General features: G+C 40.0%; 1 protein-coding gene across 2 annotated transcripts in view; it reads left to right on the top strand.

Annotated features, from left to right (window-relative positions):
* Positions 1–21,866, top strand: part of CUX1 (cut like homeobox 1) — a 166,036-nt gene that overhangs the window by 53,550 nt on the left and 90,620 nt on the right. For both annotated transcript variants that reach the window (XM_053457146.1, XM_053457145.1), the window contains exons 3-4: positions 4,589–4,636; positions 12,307–12,385. In XM_053457146.1, coding sequence (XP_053313121.1) covers positions 4,589–4,636; positions 12,307–12,385 — 127 coding nt within the window. The remainder of the gene's footprint in view (positions 1–4,588; positions 4,637–12,306; positions 12,386–21,866) is intronic.

Raw genomic sequence — 21,866 nt, 5'->3', positions numbered from 1 at the left:
AACCCTGTTGAAGGGTGCCAAATGTTGGGGAATTGAGACAATGATGGATAAACATCCCAACTTCAAGTGATTATTTTGTGCAAGAATCGTGTTTTATTTTGGGCCTGACCCTAAGCCTTGTTGGCGACCCTCCTCTCTGCAAAGCGCCGGGATGTGATGTCATATTCTAGCGCTCTGTGACTAAAAGCACAGTAGCAGCGAATCATTGTAGCTTTGTAGGGAAAGATATTTTTATAGAACATTTTGCTCTTATGATATTCTGGGATTTCTTTGTGACTATCAGGTGAGTTAGGAGAAGCGACGTGTACATTCTATGGCAGCGACAACTGAAATCCCACACCATTCCTAATCACGAACTCACTGGCTTCAAAACACTGGCCGCAATGCATATTCTTGATGAGTCTGTAGATTTACCTGAAGGTGCAGTGAGAGTGTAAGAGTAATAGAAGAATCCTTCTGTTTAATCATTGCTTTGAAAAATAGGTCAAGAAGAATAATCTACATCTTCTCCTAGTGAATAATTAAAGCTAATGGAATTTTCACAAGATCTGGGGAGGAGAATTTCTGTAAGACTGCAAGCTTGTGTAGATCAAGGTATTTTTTATTTATTACCACAGTGAGTATAAATGTACCTGGTAAATGCATTTTAAAGCTAAACTATTCCACACTTCTATTTTTAAAGGTGGAAATGCTCTTCGGTCAAATGGGGGAACATTTCCGTATCGATTTAATTACGCAGTAGTAGACGGCTTTTGGCTCAGAGGAGAAATGTTTCAGCGGACGGACATGCAATTAGAAAACACACTATAACCCCTTGTTTGACTGTACAGTTGGCAGCTACATAGTCTGGATTGGACAAAATCGTGCCACGTTAGGAGCCACGGAGAAAAAAAGTCTACGAGCTGTCTAGTAATACATTACAAAAAAAGTTAGGAGCTAGAAGTCAAATTCTAGAAGCCATCGTTACCCAACGCCTGTGACTGGTCTATCCCTGTTATAAGCATAGCATGATATAAATTCTCTACATGGCTGGATCAAAAGATCTGATACACCCTACACATACCTTCCTCCATACCGTAATAAATAATGCAATGACTGCTAAGGGTTACTTGTATAACCTACTAGAGAGCACAGTTCATTTTTTGTGCATCAGAGTCTTTAAGTGTCCAATGGGGAAAAAATGAATGTTGTTTATGACATTTTACAGTGGATTATGGTGGCCTAAAGTGGAACTGCTGTTGATCTTGTCTTTTGGCTTATTACATAGGGCTTATTTCACTTAAAGCACGGCTGTGTCGTTAACAGCACAGCTCGCAAACTGCTTCGGATGTCTAGAGCTTACCTCCCTTTTTTTGTTTTGGCTACCTGGGCTTAAAGTCTCCAACAAAGTTGTATAATGAATTAACAAATAATTACATTATGGATCTGGTCAGAAAAGGTTCTCCAAGCGAGAATCAACTCAGCTTCAATGCCTGGCCTGAAATTCTAAGCTTGTTGCGCCAGTATAGGTGTTTAACCCCTTTTTGTTACAGGGCAAGCAGGTTGTCTCGTTGCAGTGCCTTCCATTATTCCTCTGGTATGGAAATTGTTACAGAGCAGCATTAAAGCTGTCTGGAAGATATATTGTTTATTTTGTCTGTCTAGACGCCTTCCCAGTCTTGCTTTATTATGCACGCATCTATTTTGCCCCATGATATTCTGGTTTTCATGCTTGCAGTAAAGTGAATCCGTGCCCCCATCTCAGTAACGTCTGTTTGCAAGTTCACGCAGGTAATGAGAGCATGGGCTGTTTGTCGTCAAAGTACCGCCATCCTCATGAATTGCTTGTGTTTGTGATGTGTGTTTGCTGAGGCTTTATTCAGTTTACTTTTCAGTAGTGATCCAATTCCGGTGCTGTGGTTAGAATCGATATACATGAACTCCCTCCCTTGGATATTTGCTTTTGTAAAATGTTTCTTGCTGTTTCACATGAAAGGATTTCTCCTTCTTCCGATCTGTACACATAACCCGCGCTCATGAAGCTTAATGACAGTGTCGCCTGACCATAAGTGCTAATCAAAACAATTACGAGTGCCCTTCAGATCAAATAGACGTATAGATGGCATTATTTGATTTAAACGGTGTACTGCTCTATACAGGGTTTGCCATGACTCTGAAAACATATGTCTGTACATATGCCAGCCCAACATGTGTTGATAGTATTAGAAAACAAGCAGCGCAAAAAAGTTACGTCATTTTTAAAGTATAATTTTTTGTATATATTCTTTCGTATATTTGTCTTAACTACTATTGTTTTTGGCGCTCCATGTTTTCTCTATATCTTATCTCTGGTTTCTTTGCGCACTTTCTTGGGGTTTATTCAGGTATTTTGCCCATTCTTTGTGTTTAGTGTTCATCTGTGGTCAGTAAGAAACAAGCGTTATGCCTTAAAAGCTTTAAAAGTCATTCATCAAAGGTCTCTAAACAACAGAATGTCCCTTAAATTGGTTTACTGTATAGCTGGCACACGTCACTGTGGACAATGTAATCCTATGGATGCTATACCCTCTCATACGTCAAGGGGACATAACGTTTTCCTCCTGTGTTTGTTCTCCTGCACAGTGCTACATCATTCTTTGTGAATCAAGATCAACTGACTTTTATTTTTGATGTACTGTTTGTGAAGGATGTGTATTCAGGGAGTCTTTATGTTACATTTAGTATTGATTACTTGCAATTTTATACGATTAATGCTCCCTTGGGCTCTATTACATAGTTAATTGGGAGCTTAAATTATGTGGAGCCTCATCTGTACTGGTTGGTATAATCACTTAAAACAGGATTCTCACCCACGCTTGTGCAACCGAGTGGTGAAGTTACTGCAGAATATATGTTTACATAATGTTTACTTTCGATACAATTCTAAAAGAAAAGTCCCAGTGAAAATGTTTTGAAGGATCCAATAAACCGATGAAAGCTTGGTTTTATTTTATTCGGACCTAGAGCCTGCAGTTGTTGTCAGTCATGTGATATGTTGGGTGATGTTCTTACTCATACCCCACATTGAGCTAATTCTTTATTGCAGTGCTACTTATCGTCCTACTTATCGTGTGTGACATCTAAGTTGTTGGGTTCTAAAGTCTAGGGTAGTTCTAGAAGGTCAAACAAACAGGACTTGTAAATCTCCAGATCTTCTCCAGATAGCCTGGCTGGGTAATTGTAGAAGTCTCGCAATCTCGGCACTGGGTAGCGCTACCTGCTCACCAACCACTACTCTCAGCCTTGTACTACTTTTATTTCTTATTCTGAACCTCTAACCTATGGAGACCAACCTGGAAGAGACTCAGAAAGCCTCTATAGGAGAAAACCAGCACAAATCATAAGCCATACGATAACCCAATTCTTTTAGTCCTGTACAAACCAATAAGATGGGTGATGCAGCTTCCATTCCTTACTCCCCCTATAATCAGCATAACTTATAACTGCCTGATTCTGTCCATAATAACAGTTTTCATGGCTTCCTTTCTTTAGACTTATTTTATTTTTTCTTCCTTCCTCTGGGCGGGCTGGTGGCAGTAACCAAAGCACGAGAGTGTGACTGAGGCCACCATTCAGATACTTTCCCTGCATCCTTACATACAGGATTGTCCAGGGGATAGTAACCATAGATCAATAAATGAAACCAAACACTCACTAATCCTTGTGTAATCAAATGGGGACTGATGTTACAAAAACTAATCTTATATTTCTCTGCTTTAATTGTAACCGTGGTGTCCGACCTTGTTATTGGGGGTCTGTAGCTTGCTGGGATAATAGAAATTATCCAATTATTATTCTATCAAGCAGTGCCTTATGCAAAAGAGTGTTTTTTTATCACCCTGAAAACGTGTTGTTTGCCCTTAAAGGCTGGAATTGGGTAAATGTGGCATTAGACTGGATGAAAAATAAAACCTTTTTCTGTGTGGGAGTTGCATAAAAACTTGCATTAAACAGACATACTTTAGCATTTTCTGTCTTGTCAAGTGCAGAGCACTACTATCTGGTTTATGAAATAGCAGAGATCAGACATTAGGGAACAAGGTTTAGTGTGAGGATTCTCCATTTAAGTCGTTTTTATAAGTGAGCAAGAAATGTTCTTGGTGGTGGGGTAAATACAGCCAAAATGGAGGCTTGGAGGAGGGGGGGTCGGGTGTTGGCTTGGTCTCTAATTTAAAATGGAACTGGAAATGAGGAACCCCACTTGGGATTTAAGGCTGCCAAATTCTAAACATGGGCCGCTATTTTACAATTTGTCTGGATTAGTAACAAAAGTAATAATTTTATTGCCAAAAGCTTATTCGATGGGGATGTTTTTAGAAAGAATGGCTTCTCCTGTGAGATCAATAATGCATAAGAATGGGATGTATTCAATAGTGAAGGACTTTTCTTGGAACGTAATTCATTAATTAAACATTACTAGTTGCAACGTTCTGCTAAGGACCACAGATCTCAGACTTTGTGTATTTTAATTACATGTTTTTTTTTTTGTTTTTTTTTAAATTGTATGCGATTTAAGTCATTGTACATTTACAACAAATTAGGATTCTAATTTTTTTTCCCTTCTTTTTAGGACTTGCGCAAGCAGGTAGCTCCTTTATTAAAGAGTTTCCAAGCAGAGGTAAGATGACTTTTAATTCTATTTTATCCTTAAAGTCTGATCAAAACGTAAAAAAAAGTAGCTTCCTAATGCACTAAAAATGGTAAAGGAATGACCTTGCTCCTTGTTTTCTCCTCACAAAACGTCTTCATATGCCCCCTACTTCGCACAGTTGCACACATGCCTGATGAAGCAAAGTGTCATCTCTGAAGGGGTATATGTTCTGTGTCAGAGAAGGATTCACCTCAAGGGACTCCATGGAATTGTTATTAACTCTTATTATTCTGATTGATTTGAATAGAAATTGATCTATTTTTAAACCAGGAATTTGGAGCGTTGAAAAATGTACGCTATACTTTAGAAATTTATGGCAACCTTGGTTGCGTTTTTTTTTAACTCCATGTGTGAAATCCAGGGGCGTAACTAGAAGCCTCAGGGCCCCGGTGTGAGAATCTGTTAAGGGCACACCCCCAACCCAATCTACCCCCTTCTCACACTATCTACCCCCTCTTCCCCCATTCTCAGGCTATCTACGCCCTCTCCCTCCCTTCTCACTATCTACCCTCTCCCTACCCCCGATTCTCACTTTATACCCTCTCCCTACCCCCCCTTCTCACAATCTACCCTCTCCCTCCTTCTCACTATCTACCCCTCCCTACCCCACCCCTTCTCACTATCTACCCCTCCCTACCCCACCCCTTCTCACTATCTACCCTCTCCCTACCCCCCTTTGTAGGTCACTTACCCGAGACAGACGCCTCGCGCTCCCAACACTGCAGTCGGGGCAGCGCTGAGGCAGGCGGCGGCAGAGGAGATAGAAGGGCACCGAGCGGTTACTGAAAACGACTGCTCGGCACCCCTTGGGCCCCCCTTACTAGCAGAACTCCAGGGCCCGGTCGCAGTGGCGACCCCTGCGACCCTGGTAGTTCCGCCACTGGTGAAATCTCCTTAGACGGTTTAACACATAGAACAAAAGGTAAACTAAGGAACTTAGTTCAGTAAATGCACCTCTGTCTTCAACATACTGCATTCTCCACAATCCTTTCTGTAGTCCCCGCTAGGAAAAAAAAAAAAAGCAGAATTTTGATTAAGACTTAGAGGTCAAAAATAATGATATGAAATAAAGCAGATAATGAGCTCAATGAGTTAGTTTGTATTTCTTTTTGTTGGGTGTTGATCTCCTGAAATAGGCTTTCAGCCTACCCAATCTTGCTCTGAGAGAATGGTTAATGGCGGCGTGTTTTTTTAGGTCCTCAAGCATCCTCTGTATACATTATTTGTAAGCCCCCCCCACCTTTCAAATATAGCGTATCTGCTGCTGGAAAGCACTTAGGAAACTATCAAAAACACCAAAAAAAAACGGTTGCGGTGTAATGCTCCCCGGGTGGTCGCATCCAATGAGAGTTAAAAAGGTTCCAAGAGGGTCTGGCCAGTTATTGCAATGAGCAATGCAGCGCAATGAAGCCCTGTAAATATAAAATATAAATATAAAAGTCTTTAAAAAAATGATTAAAAAAAATCAAAATGTAATATGTAAAAATAATAAACGCCAGTGACGTCCAGTGGGACCAGTTCCAAGAAAATTTTAAAAAGTCAAAAATTATAAACCAAATGTATAAATAGAAGCCCAAACACCTCATGCAAACACAAAGAAATATACATAAAAAAACCTTTCTAGCCCCAGTACAACAACAAGAAGAAAAGTGTAGAATGTAAGGAGACACTTTACGTGCTTATAGCTTCTAAGCCCAGGACGAATATTAGAATATTTAGCAGTCCCGTTGCAAAAAAGGATTTAACAATGGGGTGTGTGTCCTATAATATGAACTAAACTTTAAAAAGGCATATCAAAGCATCAGACTATAATTGAACAAAATGCTTATACTATGTCTTGACATAAACATATGTATCGTGACATGAACATAAGTAGCTCCCATTGATGGAATGGCACACGACTCCTGAATTCAGCATCTAGAAGGCATGACAGATCTGCTGTAAGTGATGCTAATCGCTGTGTATATGACAGTGTTTCCTTAATCTGTTGCTATTTTAGTGACAGAATGAAGCAGATTCTTGTCAAATTGTGTAACAAAACAACCCAGTTTGAGTGTAAATGCTTAGTCTGGAATGTTAAACCCGGTTTTTGGCGTTCAAGGCTATGACTTCCAACATACCTGGTGATGGTAATTGGGAAAAGTGGGAAAAACACAAAACTCAGGAACAGACTGCATCATGCTATCTTTTTTTTCAATGGCCGGTGTTGATTCACTTGGGACAGACTATATATCTAAATGCGGAATGGAGTGGAAAGTCCCAGCTGATCACAAGGGAAATGTAAATATAAAATTTTCTTTTTTCTGGTTTTTTTTTTGTGTAAACACTACTTTTCCCTGAAGGAGAGAAAAGTAATCCTTTTTATAGGGCTGCTCGGTGCATTGGTGGTGCGGAACTTCCTGATTGGCTTTCTTCATTGCTAATGCACTTCAGAAACTCAATATTTCTTTGCCATGGTGTCTGTGTCTAAATGTCAGGCCTTCGCATATTCAATCGAGGAAGTTTGCCATATTTACTTCCTGCTGTGCTAAAGGTATAGCGTGCCAGGTAGAACGTGCTCGCGGTATCAAAGGTTCCCTGTGTAAAGCCAAACACCTAATTAATAGGATTTCGTCTAGCAGGTTCACTCAATGATGGCTCTATTAAGAGCTCTCTCTGATCTACCATTCTGTTTAGAGGCCAGCTCCATAATTGAAAACATATTTTCTTCTTCTGAGCTGCAGCTGGTTTGGTTCTGCTCATGCAGAAAAGGATATAACCTTGCATAACATAGGAAATGAACGGTTGAGAGAGAAGCCAAATTCAATTTCAGTCAGATATTTCGAGGATAAGTCCATGATCTATGGAAGCAGGGGGAATGAAAAGTGTGTGTGTGTGGAAAGGAGTGTATTCAGCAGTCTATTAATCACGGCTGGTCTGGACTCTCGCTTAGGAGCGATTCTTCTACAAAGACTGGAGAGGATCCAGAGCCTCTAAGTTTAACCTCTTAAAAATCATCTGCTACTTGCAACTCGATGGATATTATATTGTGATATTACATTTGGCCAAGGCTGCTAGACCCTTAAAAATATTAAAAAAAAACGTGTGTGTGTATAAATGTATGTATATATGCATACAAATATTTTCCTTTACACCCAGATCCACAAATCTATTCCGTTAGTAGAGAATTACAAAGTATCAAGTGTATTGGCAGTAACTGGACTAGTTCATGTGACATATAATATATAATATATAATGTGTGTATGTGTTTATAGTTCCACATCATATGTAGGGAATAACGTTGTCTTGATCTCCAGCACTAAGCCTCTCTTTCTAGCTTGTAGGAGCTGGCACTTTAATTTTGTCGTCTCCGTGGAATGCTTTAGGGTGACATAAGGACAGTTTGCTCTTTAAGATTAGGGCTGCCTGCCGTTTATACAATGGATTGGTTACTGGGAGTAGGTAAGGTAGGTCTGTAAAAATAATAACCTGGAGAAATGCTGGATATTTGTGTGGGTTTTAGTTTGCGCTTTTGGACAAATATAATTTATCCCAGTAACGAATGGCTGTGTGCAAAAGCCACAAACATACGCTAAATGCATATGATGAATAGGAACCCTATATGTAACATATGATACATGCAGATGTGAGGAATATAGCCCTAATACTCATTAAGATTCCCTGATCTCTCTCATCGAAATCCCGTCCTGCACAATAAGTCATAAGAGATTCCATCACCACCTGCTGGCCAAATGTATTAATTCTCCATATCCGAGAGCGACTATTTGCCCAGGTAAATGTCTCTAAAAACGTCTCTAAACACTGCGTTCATTTTATTTAAAGGCCTACAAAACAACACAATCCGGCTGCCGTATTATAGATATGCCCTTGCGCTAAAATACTATGAGCTCCCAGACACACTAAACTCTGTATGAGAGATAATCAAGAGCCATTAATGCTTAAGATATCACCTTATCAGTGACCTGGCAATTAGTAGATATGGCTTAATCTGACAGCCCTAATCCAAGACCAGGTATCTGCAGGTTTAATCACCCTTGAAATAAATGTTTTGCATCATTAATGGCTGCTTATGGGTTCTGGGAAAAAAGTAATTTCCTGCAGACTGTGTAAATGTAAATATTTATGTATTTTTCCTGGTGTGAAAAGAATGCAGTTTTGTACCTAAACAGTGATTTAGCTCCTGCATCCTTGTTTATCAATATTTCTGTACGGTTGCGTCCTGAAGTTGTGAGCGGATCAGGGAGAATGCGCTTTGGTGCTTCCGTGGTGGTGAGTGGTGAGGGTCTCCTGCCCTCGTGTCACCCTGCGGCTGCATATACCACTACTGAAGAAATGTGGGCTGTCTTTCATTATTATTCCCAGAGGCTCTCCGAGAGCGTTTGGCGTTGAAGTTGAACAATGGCTTTGGGTTGTGTGTGTGTGTGTGTGTGTGTGTGAGAAATGATATATACATTACCGTTCAAAAGGGAACCACTTGGGGCCACTTAGATGTTTTCATGGAAAACATGGATGTTTCTAGGTGTAACACAAACCAGTAATCGCAAAAGGGTTTTCTAGTGATCAGTTAGCCTCTTAAACTTGGATTAGCAACAGCATGCCATTGGAACACGGCAGTGATGGTTGCTGGTAAAGGGCCTATGAAAGCTGTTCCCAGATACAATAATCATTTACAACATTGACAACATCTACACTGTATTTGGGATCCATTTAATGGACAAAATGTGCTTTTCTTTCAAAAACAAGTGAGTGACCCCGAACTTTACGACAGTAGTCTATATCACCAAAGCTGTATTTACTAAAGTGTAAACTCGAGCGTTTGATCTCACTCATCACGTTTCTCCTTTGATTACTAGTTGGCCGCAGATAATACATAGTCACACACATGATACAAGTCCTGCTTCTAATGCATAATTAACTCATTGAGATGAAACATTTCATTCACCTTAACTCACCCTCAGCTCATGGTTTAGTGGATAAGCCCCGTATGTATAGAAAATATGAGCACGGTTCCGTTACATAAACATAAAGATTACTGTGTGAATACAGATGAGGAGCCGAGGAACTGTGATAAATCCAACTCGCAGACGTGTGTTTATACAAGCGTCTTTGTACAGACATCACGTATATGAATAAACTGGATCTGCGGCATCTGAGAGCGTTAATGTGAGGGCCGTCTACTGATAGGAATCCAGCAGTTACTTAATCTTATTAATTGTATACTTTGCCAAACCTTCCAGGCGTTCTTACAATATACACTGTAAGCCTTACTAAAACATGAAGTCATACCTAGACTTAGAAGAGTCTTCCTTAGGTGAGTTATTTCTTCCCAGCACCTGCGGTGTCAGACGAAAATAAGATTTAAGCGATTGGCAGCATGCTTGGTTTAGTCGGTCAGCACTTTTAATTTGTACTTGAAACATTAAGTGCTTGCGTCGCTGGTCTTTAATGAAAGTCTTTTTAGTCTGCCTGGCGCATGGACTCAAGCCAGGTTCATAGAATCCACACTACGAAAGAGCCATTGGCGGCATTATATCAGTTGGAACGGTCTCCTATTTCATTTAAATTAGCGTGCACCTCATTCATTGGCGCTTAGTGGATCGCTGTAGGTTTGAAAGATGGTCATGCAGCTGTGTGCTGTCTTTCCTAACCGTTAGTCCGGGACAAATATCATTGATTATAGAATAAAAGGCTGTATGTATGTAATTGGATTCTTTGGGTCCTCGTCCTGTAGTGTTGATCTTTTGTGTGTCAACAAGTTGAAGATAAGTGTGACCACTTACAAGAAAAGCTTATTAAATTAATTACATGCCCTAATGCTAATATTGCTCTATAATATGCATTTTCTGTAGCACGTATCTCCTACCAAATGGAATATCCGGTTATCTCAATTTAGGATCGGATTTGAGAGAATAAAATTTAATTTTGACACTTTTGGTGCCATAGAAGAGTCTAGAGACTGACGACATGTAATTGAGAAGTTTTAATGTCATTAGCCTACTATCAGAGCATTCTTTTCCATTTTGGTAAAGATGTTGCCATTTCCTTCCGGTGTACAAAAAGTTTGGGTCCTTGCGTAGAAGCAGAAGTCTTCTGGTGACTTCTACCAGGGGATGCCGGGCCGGGTTACACCCACAACACTAACTTTATAGGTTGCCATGTTACAATGTGCAAACATTCCCGTATCGGTTATATTTTAAAAGGAATACCACCCCCCAAATAAACTCCAAAACAGGAGGCAGCTGTGAATTTCTTTGCAAAAATATATCGCGCATTAACATTTTATCTTTAAATCAGTATGGCTGACCCTGGCAATGCTGCTTCGGTTACATGTTAGGGAGCACTGGAGAGAGGTGTCGTTACATGTAATACCAGAACAAATAACTCTTGAAACAATTTTTCGCTTTCCATCAGATATCACAATTGTTTCGTATGATTTGTGGTGTATGCGTCTTCAGACTCTTCAGCTTAAAATGACCTGGAATCCGAGCACCCTTGCTTTTTCTGTCCTGAACCTGGAGCCTCCCAGTCTCTCCCATGTGTTTGGCAGGAGGCATAAATAATGGGTGCACTGTTTGGGGCTGCAGATTTGTAGGGGTCACCGAGGTATTTGCTAAAATGTAAAAGGAATGGAAAGAATGTATAAAAAAAAATAGTATTCCTATGGTTATTTATGTCCAAACAGCAAGACGGAGCTTATTTCATAAAATGGTACTAAAATATTCAGCAGCAGGAGAGGAATGTAGTGAAAATGTTGCAGTAGCCATTGTTACGATGAACCTCAATATTTGCTGGATATTTAACTAAATGGTGTTTTCTAAGAGTACCCCAATAGAGTAGTAGAATTTTTCTGCTAGTGGTTGGCAATAAGATATATTTTTAATGAAGTATCTGTAGGGGTGTATTCACTAATCTGGGCAGTATAGATTGGCCAAATAGTTCTGACCCTGCTGCCAAATGCAATGTTTCTGTGAGCTTGCAGGTACGTTGAGTTAAGCATTTCGACTCACCAAGTTGATCGCAGATAGGAAAGCCTAATACCAGTCATCATCTCCTACAAGTGATGAGTTGACCCTGTATATTCCATATTTACCTTTTCAGTGCTCATTTATTATGTGCTATGCTCAGTGACCCTTGAAGGAGCATTTAAATGTCAACCCATCCCTTCATCATGGTCAGTATGGAGGTTTAACGTTTGTCAGCAAATAAAAAGTCAAGATTTAGCTACAGTTTTTTTTTTTTGCTGCTGCTGTTTTTGTTCAGTTCTGCAAGCAAAACATTACATAAACTGGGAAGCAATTATCAGGTGGTGTTCTCCCAGAAACATGTATAAGCTTCTGGCACGGTGCAGTGGTATATTTAGGCCTTGTACTGCACTAAAAGATGGGAGGCAGATCCCTTGCGTGGTGCCGCTCCGGAGGGAGTGGAGATTGGCCGGAATGTGATGGTATGAGATGCCAGAAGGTGCAGAACCGCAGATCTCAGCTGTTGCTGTGCAAGATCACCCCAGAAATGCCCCATCGCAGGGTAAATGTGGGGCTCAGAATATGATTGGGTGGGTGCACGTACCTGACTTTTTTCTATTCCAGCAAAATGTAATGAAATGTAGTAACCAGCTTTTCTCCTTGTTCTTGGTATAGATCGATGCATTGAGTAAAAGAAGCAAAGAAGCGGAAGCTGCCTTCTTGAATGTGTATAAGAGATTAATTGACGTCCCAGGTAAATACATTTATGTTCTGCTGTTGTATTTGTTAGATAACCTAGCTTTACTCCTGCGTTGCACCCTTGGTTGTATGTTGTTCTAGTAGTACATGACCATGAATGAAAAATTCTTTATTGATTGAAGATATAACATTTTCCCATACCCTACATTCCATTGTTTACTATATTCTATAACCTTATGTAGTGGTGGTTTTGAGCAATGTATATGTAATAGAATCCCGCATTTCACAAAAACAGCCATTTTTACACGCTCTTACCAGAATTTACATGCTTACTGATAGCATCCTCTTTTTTTTTCTTGGAGTGTAATATTGGGCAATGGTGTCAAATATTATTTCCCTTTCTTTTAAATAATTCAGTTCCATGTGAGACTGTAACCCCAAAAAACACATGATCGCATAAAATATTTAAATAAACAATCGGTCTTAAAGAAGCGTTTGTTCATTGGTTAGGGGGTTAATTTAGCTTAAAAGTTACATAGCTTGGGTTCATATTTTTATTAAATTCTATAAGAGTGTAGTTTACGGCCACCCCTTTTATTGATGTACATCTGTTAATGGAGCTATTAGTACCTGAACCCTGTAGCCATCCTTCTAAGAAAGATGTTCTAGGATTTGTAGCCTTATTTTGGCGGCGTAGTGAGTGTGATGTCAGCGCCTACACAAATGCTAACAACGAAAAGGTTCAGCTGCCCTCCAGCAAGTTTGGTTGTAGCCAGAAACCACAGTGTGTGCATCTATAAACTACAATTAGAGACAGGAACTTTCTCTTCCCAAGCTAAGCTTCCTTTTAATTATAGTTATTTACCAGGTGTGGCAGTTTCTGTTCTAGCTATGTGCCTGGCTACATAAAGATTAGCTTTCAGACACAGTAAACAGAGCATGAAGCACCCACAAATACTTACAGCCAGCGTTTTAATTACTTTTAACGCTATTGTCTCCACGGGGCACCGATAGGGATCAGTGATTTAGTTTGTTTGTTTCTTATTTTTTAACTACTTCTTTAGGTTTTACCTTGTCAGATTCTCATCGACTGTCCGTGACAAGGAATGGAGATGTGTGCATGTGCCAAAATGATGCGTTGCCTGTGCCAGTAAGTGAACTCCCACAGGCTACGCAGAATAAGACTTAAGGTTACATGGCGCTGTACAGGTAATAGCCTGCCAGCGTCGCATCATTTCTCCAATACCCAGCTCTATTCTTTCAAAGATAGGAGATGACAGATGAACACATCTCCTGAATGGAAAACTGTGTTGTGAGAAAAAGGCTGAATTCTTTTAAAAGGGGGGGATTCAGCAGAAACTCCCCATGTAAATGTAAAGTGCCCTCTCAACTATCAAATCTCCTAATCTCCCTGGTCCCTTCCCCATCTAGCCTACCTTATCTACGCAGCATTGGACCTTCAAATCCTGGAGCGGGGAGACCACTGGTTGAGTTTTGGCACCAGGATTTTAAAAGTCCGTACAAGCGTCTCTATTGGTCGCCAGCAGGGGGCTTGTCTGCCATCAACCAATGAAGAGCAGCTGCACTTAATTGGTTGATGGCAGAGGAGGCCCCTGTCGGCGACCAATAGAGTCGCTCGTACGGACTTTTAAAACCCTGGTGCCAAACTGCTGCGTGTTGCGTTAACCCCGTATTAACCCCTTCTAAAAACAACAACACAAAAATGAACACAAAGAATGTTCAGGAATATTCGCCCGAAACAAACAGAGGAACGGGTGAATATTCGTGGAATGTGAAGATTTTTTTTCCCCACGAAGACAAACACAAATTGTTGGCCGGCGCCCAAGTCTAGTTCTAACTGTCATGTTTTAAAGGGGAGAGATAATGTGTTTTGGCTTTTTTTTTTTTTTTTGGCTTTTAGGAAGTACATTTCTGTGACCCACACATAGGGGTGTTACACTAGGACCTATGTACGCTGTCATACTTCCTACTTTTGTAAGCCTTGGCATTATATGAAAGTGTTTGGTATAAAACACCTACATGTACTCTTTTTGGTATAGCGTTGATTCTAGTCCTGCCAAAACCGGGAAGCGTGCCGCATGCTAAATATAGTAAACTGCAGTGCAAGATTTTTATGCTTCTTGCAGACTTGAAAGTAAACTATTCTTGAAATGTCCTTAACCGAAGCATTCTGCCTTAAGGGAGCCGGTGATTTGCAGAGGAGATATGCTTCAGTAGGTGATCTTACTTGTCAAGCAAGGTCTTTTCCTCGGAGTGGGCCAGAATTCCCGCTGCTAGCGAAGGGGACGTCTGGTGGGGTGCATAGCATTTAACTTTTGATAACTTATGATTTGTAATTTAACAGTTTGAGATATTTTGGCTTATGGGCCTCATTCTGAGACCACTAGAGTTTTACTAATAGCTTGAACTCTGTAACATCTTTACCTATTTTCTTCTGATATGTATTACCACGTTTCAGATGCCATATTACTAACACATTCCATGTAAATTATAATTTTTAATTTTTTTATCATAAGCACAATTTTTGTGTTTTATGGTTATAAGGATGTTACCTCATCGAAATTTTGGAAATACAAAATGGCACCAAAAGATAAATAGACCTAACCTGATCTGTATTTATTCTTTTTTTTTTTTTCAAATCCTGGTTGTCTAAGGATTTATGGGGTTTTTGTGATGAAGCTGTAATGTTGCATTTTTGCCAATATAAGCAGTTATAATTTTCTTCACACTCTCCGGACCAGACCTGTGTTTCATATTGGAGATCTCATTAATTTATTTTGCTGATTTTCCACAACAGAAACTGTCACTTTTGCACAAATTATATGTGATGTGTGGAAATGTAAAACAAGCCACTAACTGATGTAGACAAACTTATCTGTTGGGAAAGGTCATTAATGGGTTTGGGTGTCTCTACTACTGACAGTGATATAGTGCTCCTGTGCTGAGCTCGGAAAGACTTTGCCTTTTTCATGGAGAGATTTATTCCCCTCTTTTCTTTATAATCTGCATATTACCTCCAGTCTCCCACTCTGCCTTAAACGGCTATAGAAACACTTGCAACATGGAAGAGGCTCATGGAGTTGGTTTGAATTAAATCTGCTCTAACTTGTGAACATCTACATACACAATTGCCTTTCATGTAATATGTTTGGGAATTACCATACCTTGCCAGAAATGCTGCCCCGGGGACCTGATAATCTGCTTTGTGTGGAAGTCAGGGTGACCGGTCAGTGGGCACAAAATGGGCCTTCTACATCAGCCTCGTTTGCCATCGCAGATTTGAAACACAATGACAAGCCAAATTAAATTATTCTTAAACATATCGTATGCCTTGTGTCAGAGGGCCTTAAGATCTCATGGTATCATCAGCCCGCCATGTACAAATAACTATTTTATGTAAAAATTTAGGGATTTATAGGGTATCGACATATTTACCATTGGTTCTACAAAATTAGGAAAATGAGTTCAGTGCAGTGTTTACGTCTGCTTGACTGAGGTTGCTGTCTAGGCTCTAGTTTTCTACCATCGATCTCACATTGTTTGAATGAGAAATAGTCAGATGTTGTCTCTCTCAACAAACTCCAGAAGCCATGTCTGCTTAAAGTGTTAGAGCTTGAGTCTGACTCGATTGAGTGTTCTCTGTGGGTGGCACCCAATTGTCTAAGTGATTCCTAAATTCTTTAAACATTTGTCAATCCCTGGTTTATGTTACTTTTTCTGGATTCATGCTGTATTTTATTCGCTTTGGAGTTTGAGAGTTCTAAAATATAATTTGTTGATATTTAAATAAGGATAGGGAAGAGGCGAGAAGGATATTTCAAATGTTAAGGTTGAAGTGCAAATGTTTTATTATTAAATAACATGTTTGCATTATTGCAACTTTAAATTCATAACTTCCTTGCTGTTGGTGAGGGACACAAGTGCAGAGAATGTGTTTTTTTTTTTTTTTTTTTTTTTTTTTACTGCATTTTGGTGTAATCTTGCTTTTGAAAATTTGCTATTTCACTTAGAATTCTGCATAGTAGGTGCCACTGTTGGACAATGATCCGCGTTATTGCCCCTGATTAGTCATACTCCACATACATATTCTGAAAGGCCACATCTATCCATTTACACTATATAAGTATAATATTACTGGTTTCAAAGGGTTATTTTTTAAAAAAAACAATAATAATTTTACCTGGACTGCTAGGGTTATAGGATGTAGGGGCGCGTTTTAATTTTTATTTTTTTCCTTGGTGGAAAATGGATAGAGATTGCTTTGAGGGTCTCTCTTATATTATGAATGCCTTCGATTTCACAGTGACATCATGGCGTTCACTATATAGTTGAGTTGCACAAAGAGTCACAGAATCAATGATGGAATTTAAAGAAATATCCAACTAAAGTGAAGCAAATCATGTTTGCTTTGCAATATGTCTAATTTCTATACCGTTGTTTAATAAAAAGTTGCTCACAGAGCTTCCTTCCTGCATTACAAGTTCATTGAACAATATCTATCAGTCATGAAGGACGTCTTGTATGTACCATATCGCCAGGGAACAAATTTTAGTTAGTTTTCTAGATAAAATGTAAACATTTATATTTAAAAAAAAAAGATAATATTCGGTATAAATCAGCACAAATGAGGGAAAAATGCAAAACCCAGAGCCGTCTATTGAATGTATCAACCCCTTGACTCCAGCCCCAGGCACTCCAAACTGTGCACGTTGTCAGATTATCTTATAGTCCATACTTAACAGGTATAAGTGTTCTTGCTTTTCAGGCAGCCTTCCAAAGGACTAACATTACTGCGCTCACAAAGGCTGACTGTGAGCTCTGAATAAGTGATTTGTGTGGGACAATAACTCTTTGAATATCTGCCCAACACATTTCCTCTGTTCCTGTTTGAGGCTTCTTCTCTGGAGACCACTTGACCAGGTCCTTGTATTTCCTCATCCTTTGCCCATTCATTTGCCAGAAAAGGTCTGATCTCCGATACCGAGTATGCTTGGCTTCTCTCCGAATCCGGAGCACATGTCACTGACCTGCTTGTTTGCATTGTAAAATTAGATCAGGTTGCTCTGTTTTGGGCAGACAGAGCAAGCAAAAGGGCTCAATTGAGAAGATCAGTTTTCTGTGGTGTCTGAGGGAATAAAACAGAAGATGTAGCTGTGTTTGAAACATAATCAGCCAGTCCAAGCCACCATGACTATGTTACCATTCACTACTCTCTGCCCACTAAATAACTGGGTGGTCCTGACACACTTGAAATGCAGGCAGCTTTTCATCAGTCTCTCATCAGCATGCTAATTGCTGTATGACTAATTAGGCCCTGAATTCCAGTTGATTTTCTATAATGAGACAGCTGGTTTAATTATGTAATCGTATGATTATATTAGCCTACAGTGCCCTGGCAAAAAAGTAACGTATGCAGGAATGTGGTGCCGTGGCATGAGATGAACACACAAGAGAGGCATTCATCTTAATTCTGATACTGTGTGTGTGTGTCGGGGGGGGGGGGGTCAGCGCGTAGTGTTCTTTGTGCGACTGCTGGAGTAACGGAGATTAGTTCGTGGCGAGCAGACCTGAAAATCAAAGAAAGCACACACGCGGTTTGAAACTGTGTACGTAGCTGTACATTTGTGCTGGACTGGGCGGAATTATATAATCAACAAGGTTTCCGAAAATCTTGCTGGTTAGATTTGTCTCGATCTGCTTTTATTGATGCACATGTATAACAGGGGCTTTTAAACGGCACTTGTCTAGTCTTTATTTACATAAAGGGACGTTCTGGTGTCTCATACACCCCCACCAATGAATAATGCACATTCATGTTCTTTGTTAGCACTTTAATGTCCTTTATTTAAACAGGCTGGGGAACATTTTGTAGAAGCTGCCTCCTAAGTGGCACCATGTTCACAAAACATTTAGCGTCTCGTGCCTGCCAGTGGCTGGAAAGTGTTCCCATTGAAATCATTGGGAGCGCTTTCCGCAGGTGTGTGATCCCAGATCTTCTGGGGCTGGCTGGCTGGCTGGCTGGCTGGCTCTCAGCATAGTGTGCATTAGGAGCTGGTGGGGAGGCTCAATACATTTGCAATGGGGAGAAAAGCATCAAGGCTCTTAGCGATAATATGCATTTAAAATACACAGCATGAGTATTTGTACTTTCTCGTGGGAGTCCTGGAAGTACACTATTTCTACCTCTTATCTATGCTAAGGAGTAAGGACCACATCAGGAAAAATGAGCATCACACCATGTCCTACCTCACCTGCCGTGCAGAGAAGCTGTGTGCTTTGAAACCTGTGCCCGGCGGCAGCTGCTTTATCTACAACGGTTACTTCTTTCACTTTGTGCTGTTTTTGTCATTCCGCTATCTTTACCACTTTTATTGTTTAACTGGCAATACCATCGGTTCCACAGCATTGTTAATACGTTTTTATAAAGATGTCCTGCATAATTAGCACTGTTAAAGTGTTTGGGTTTTCAGCAATTAAAGGGTCAAATTGTTAAACAGCTGTGTCGCTTTCTAAACTCGGCTCCCAAACTAAGCAGACTAAAGTATTATTGATTACATCCTTTCTATTCCTTTTGCAAACTTCCCATAGCATCTGCCAGGAAAGTGAGCTGGAAAAAGTAAATGTTTCCACTGGTTAGAAATGACAAAACAGATTGATTGTGTACAAGAAATAAACCATCTTAAAGGGACAGTGGTGGCCTCGCCAAAGAAGAATACACACTCTCGAGTGCTTTGTGAGTAGCTGCAGCTCCAAAGCTGCTCCTCTCTGCTCCCGCGATTCACACCACTGCAAGCACTCCCATTGAAAACAACAGGATTGGCTTCTGCACATGCGCACTTGGATTGTGTCACGTTAGACCCCCATTCCCCGCAAAGTTTGCTAAACCAGAGCTAATCGGCAGTAAGTATATCACGAGTTAGGAGAGGCGTTTGGCCGAACACAAAAAATAGCAGACAAGCACATATTCTACAGAATCCCCCATACATTTGGAAGGGTGACGCCACATAAGAGACCTCTCAGCTACTATATGCCTTAAAGTGCATATGATGGCTGGAGTGTCCCTGTGGTGGGGGGGCGATGGTGGACGGCTGGGTCTGAGGCTGATGGTCCAGTGGAGAAGGTGAGAAAAGTTGCGGAGGAGAAGCTACATTTCTCTCTTACAGTCTAGAATGCTAGCTTTGGTTAGGGTAGCAAGGTTTTTCAGTGTTGTGTGTATGAATATCAGATGCTATATGTTCTTTCCTTTCTTTTACTGCTACGTTCATTCAATAAACCAAAGTAACCATTTATAAGCCTGCCATAACTTCCACTGGAAAATCAGCATTAAATACTTTTGTTCACAACAAAGTCTGCGTTATTTGGATTGGCTTGAAAATAAGTCGATGACCTAACAGTTCAATTCAGGTGAAAGGGGTATAGATTTCTTGTTGAAACCAGCAATGTATGGAGCTGGTTTAATGCTGTATTTGAGCATTCTTATGATGGTATTTTTATTTCTGGAAACTGTGTCCCAGTACAAAAATCTTGGAAATCGGTTATTTAACCCCTGTGCTTCCTGGGCTAATCCAATCAGTAGGTCACTTCAACCAAAAAAAAAAAGATTGTTGGCTCTGCCAAATATTCTACGTCTTGTTTGCCACGTACTGCTTTTCTGTATAAAAGTTCTGTTGGGATAATGTTATATTATCATGTGTCTGTATACTGTATAGCAGGCACTATACGTGTGGTTTTAGGACATGTACAAGCGAGTTGAACTCCCACCTGGTCGCTTTGGATGTTGCCTTGCACCCATGGAAGTGAGTGAGATGAGGTGCAGCACACGCCTGGGTAGTTTACTGAAAGGTGCAAGAAAACATTAATTGCCCTCTCTTGATAAGCAAATGCACTTTGGCAAAGCCGTCTTTCATTTGAATACATTTTAGGATTTTATTTTATTTTTATCTCTGGCAACCAGTGCTTACTTTTGTCTCACATGACAATTAAGTGTCCCCAGCAAAAAAAAAAAGTTATAAATTAGGTAAAATTTTACTTGAGTAAATAATTATTTCTGTGAAAGGATTGGCCATTTATCAGTGCTAGGAATGGTGTCCATTGTAAAGGTGGTAATAAACTCCCTAGGGTTGATGGAATAGCACTTTTAAGTAAACAAAGAGAGCAGAAAGACTTGTTTTCTTAAGTTTAAAAACAAACATGTGGATTGATTTGTTGGCAGTAAAATGCACTAGACCGTGTCAAATCGGCTCCAGTAAAAGGCAGACAAATGGGACTGCATCTTCCTTTAACAGATTTATATCTGAAGAGTCTGTCTCAGCTTGTTTAGAAAATTCCCACGTATGATAGGCACACAAAACGAAGAACAAAGTCCGGGGATGGATAAATCCTTTGCACATTCTACCATATCAGTTTTTTTGTGCTGTTTTCTAAACTTTTTGTATTTCTAGTTTTTTTCTAAACTAAAGGGGGCAACTTAGTGTCCCATGATGCAGACCCATCAACGCAAAATACAAAGAAGGTGTCCATAACCAATCTGCACTAATAAATACACATATCACAGGGATAAAGACGTGTTTAAAATACATATATATATTAAAAATCATCCTTATAGGGTCCTCATAGTGGACAATATAGTTATCTCCTCCAAACTGATACAAATAAAACTACCGGTATATAGTGTAGTATTTCAGCAAAAGTGCAAATGTAATGTGGATTAAACTCATTCACTTTTCCTTCAGCTCTCATGCATGCTTCCCATGGGCTGCTCCCATCCTACGCGGAGGGAATTCCCTCCCCAGCCTATCCGTCTTTCCCGCTGCCTTCATTCTTTCTATAAAAAAAAAAAAAAAAAAAAAAAAAAAAAAAACCTTCCACATTAATGCCCTTCCACGTATTCCTTTAGCTCACCTTCCCTAGTCCCTCTCCTGCTATACTTCCCATCCCTAACAGCGGAACTTCTACCTCTTGTGTAACGCACCCGAACTCCCTCTAGATTGTAAACTCGTTTGACCTCGCCTGTTTCTGTAAGTCAAATTGTTATGTTATATACGGCAATAAATAAAGTGATTAAGCTGCTAGTCTCTGGGCTGCAGCGATACCTCAAAAGGACAGTGCTAAATTACTCAATTCCACAATATACTTTTTTTTTTTTTTATCTTGATTAATTTATGTCCTGTTTACTCATTGTACAGCGCTGTATGGATCAATAAATCAATAAATACGCCTAGCCACAAGGGGTAGGGATGTGCACCCACATGCAGCAGCTACTGTCATCTCACTGGGAAACGGCTTGAACTACTCAGAGACAGGAGCATATTATCCCTGAAAAACACATGGATACGACTACCCCATTTAGCAAACATATGCTTTTGATCTGTTTTGCTGTTTGTTGTGGGTATGATTATCATCGCTATTTTATCCGCTGCCCTGCAGTTAAGCATCAGGATCTTTTATTTTTATTCTAGGACAATGGGATATATTCTCATATCCTCAGACCTCTTTATTTCTAGGGTTGATCACTT

This window comes from Spea bombifrons, chromosome 2, assembly GCF_027358695.1.
Source record: "Spea bombifrons isolate aSpeBom1 chromosome 2, aSpeBom1.2.pri, whole genome shotgun sequence".
In the NCBI taxonomy this organism is placed as follows: Eukaryota; Metazoa; Chordata; class Amphibia; order Anura; family Pelobatidae; genus Spea; species Spea bombifrons.
Note: the sequence above shows the minus strand (reverse complement) of the source record. Positions and strands in the feature narration are given on the sequence as shown.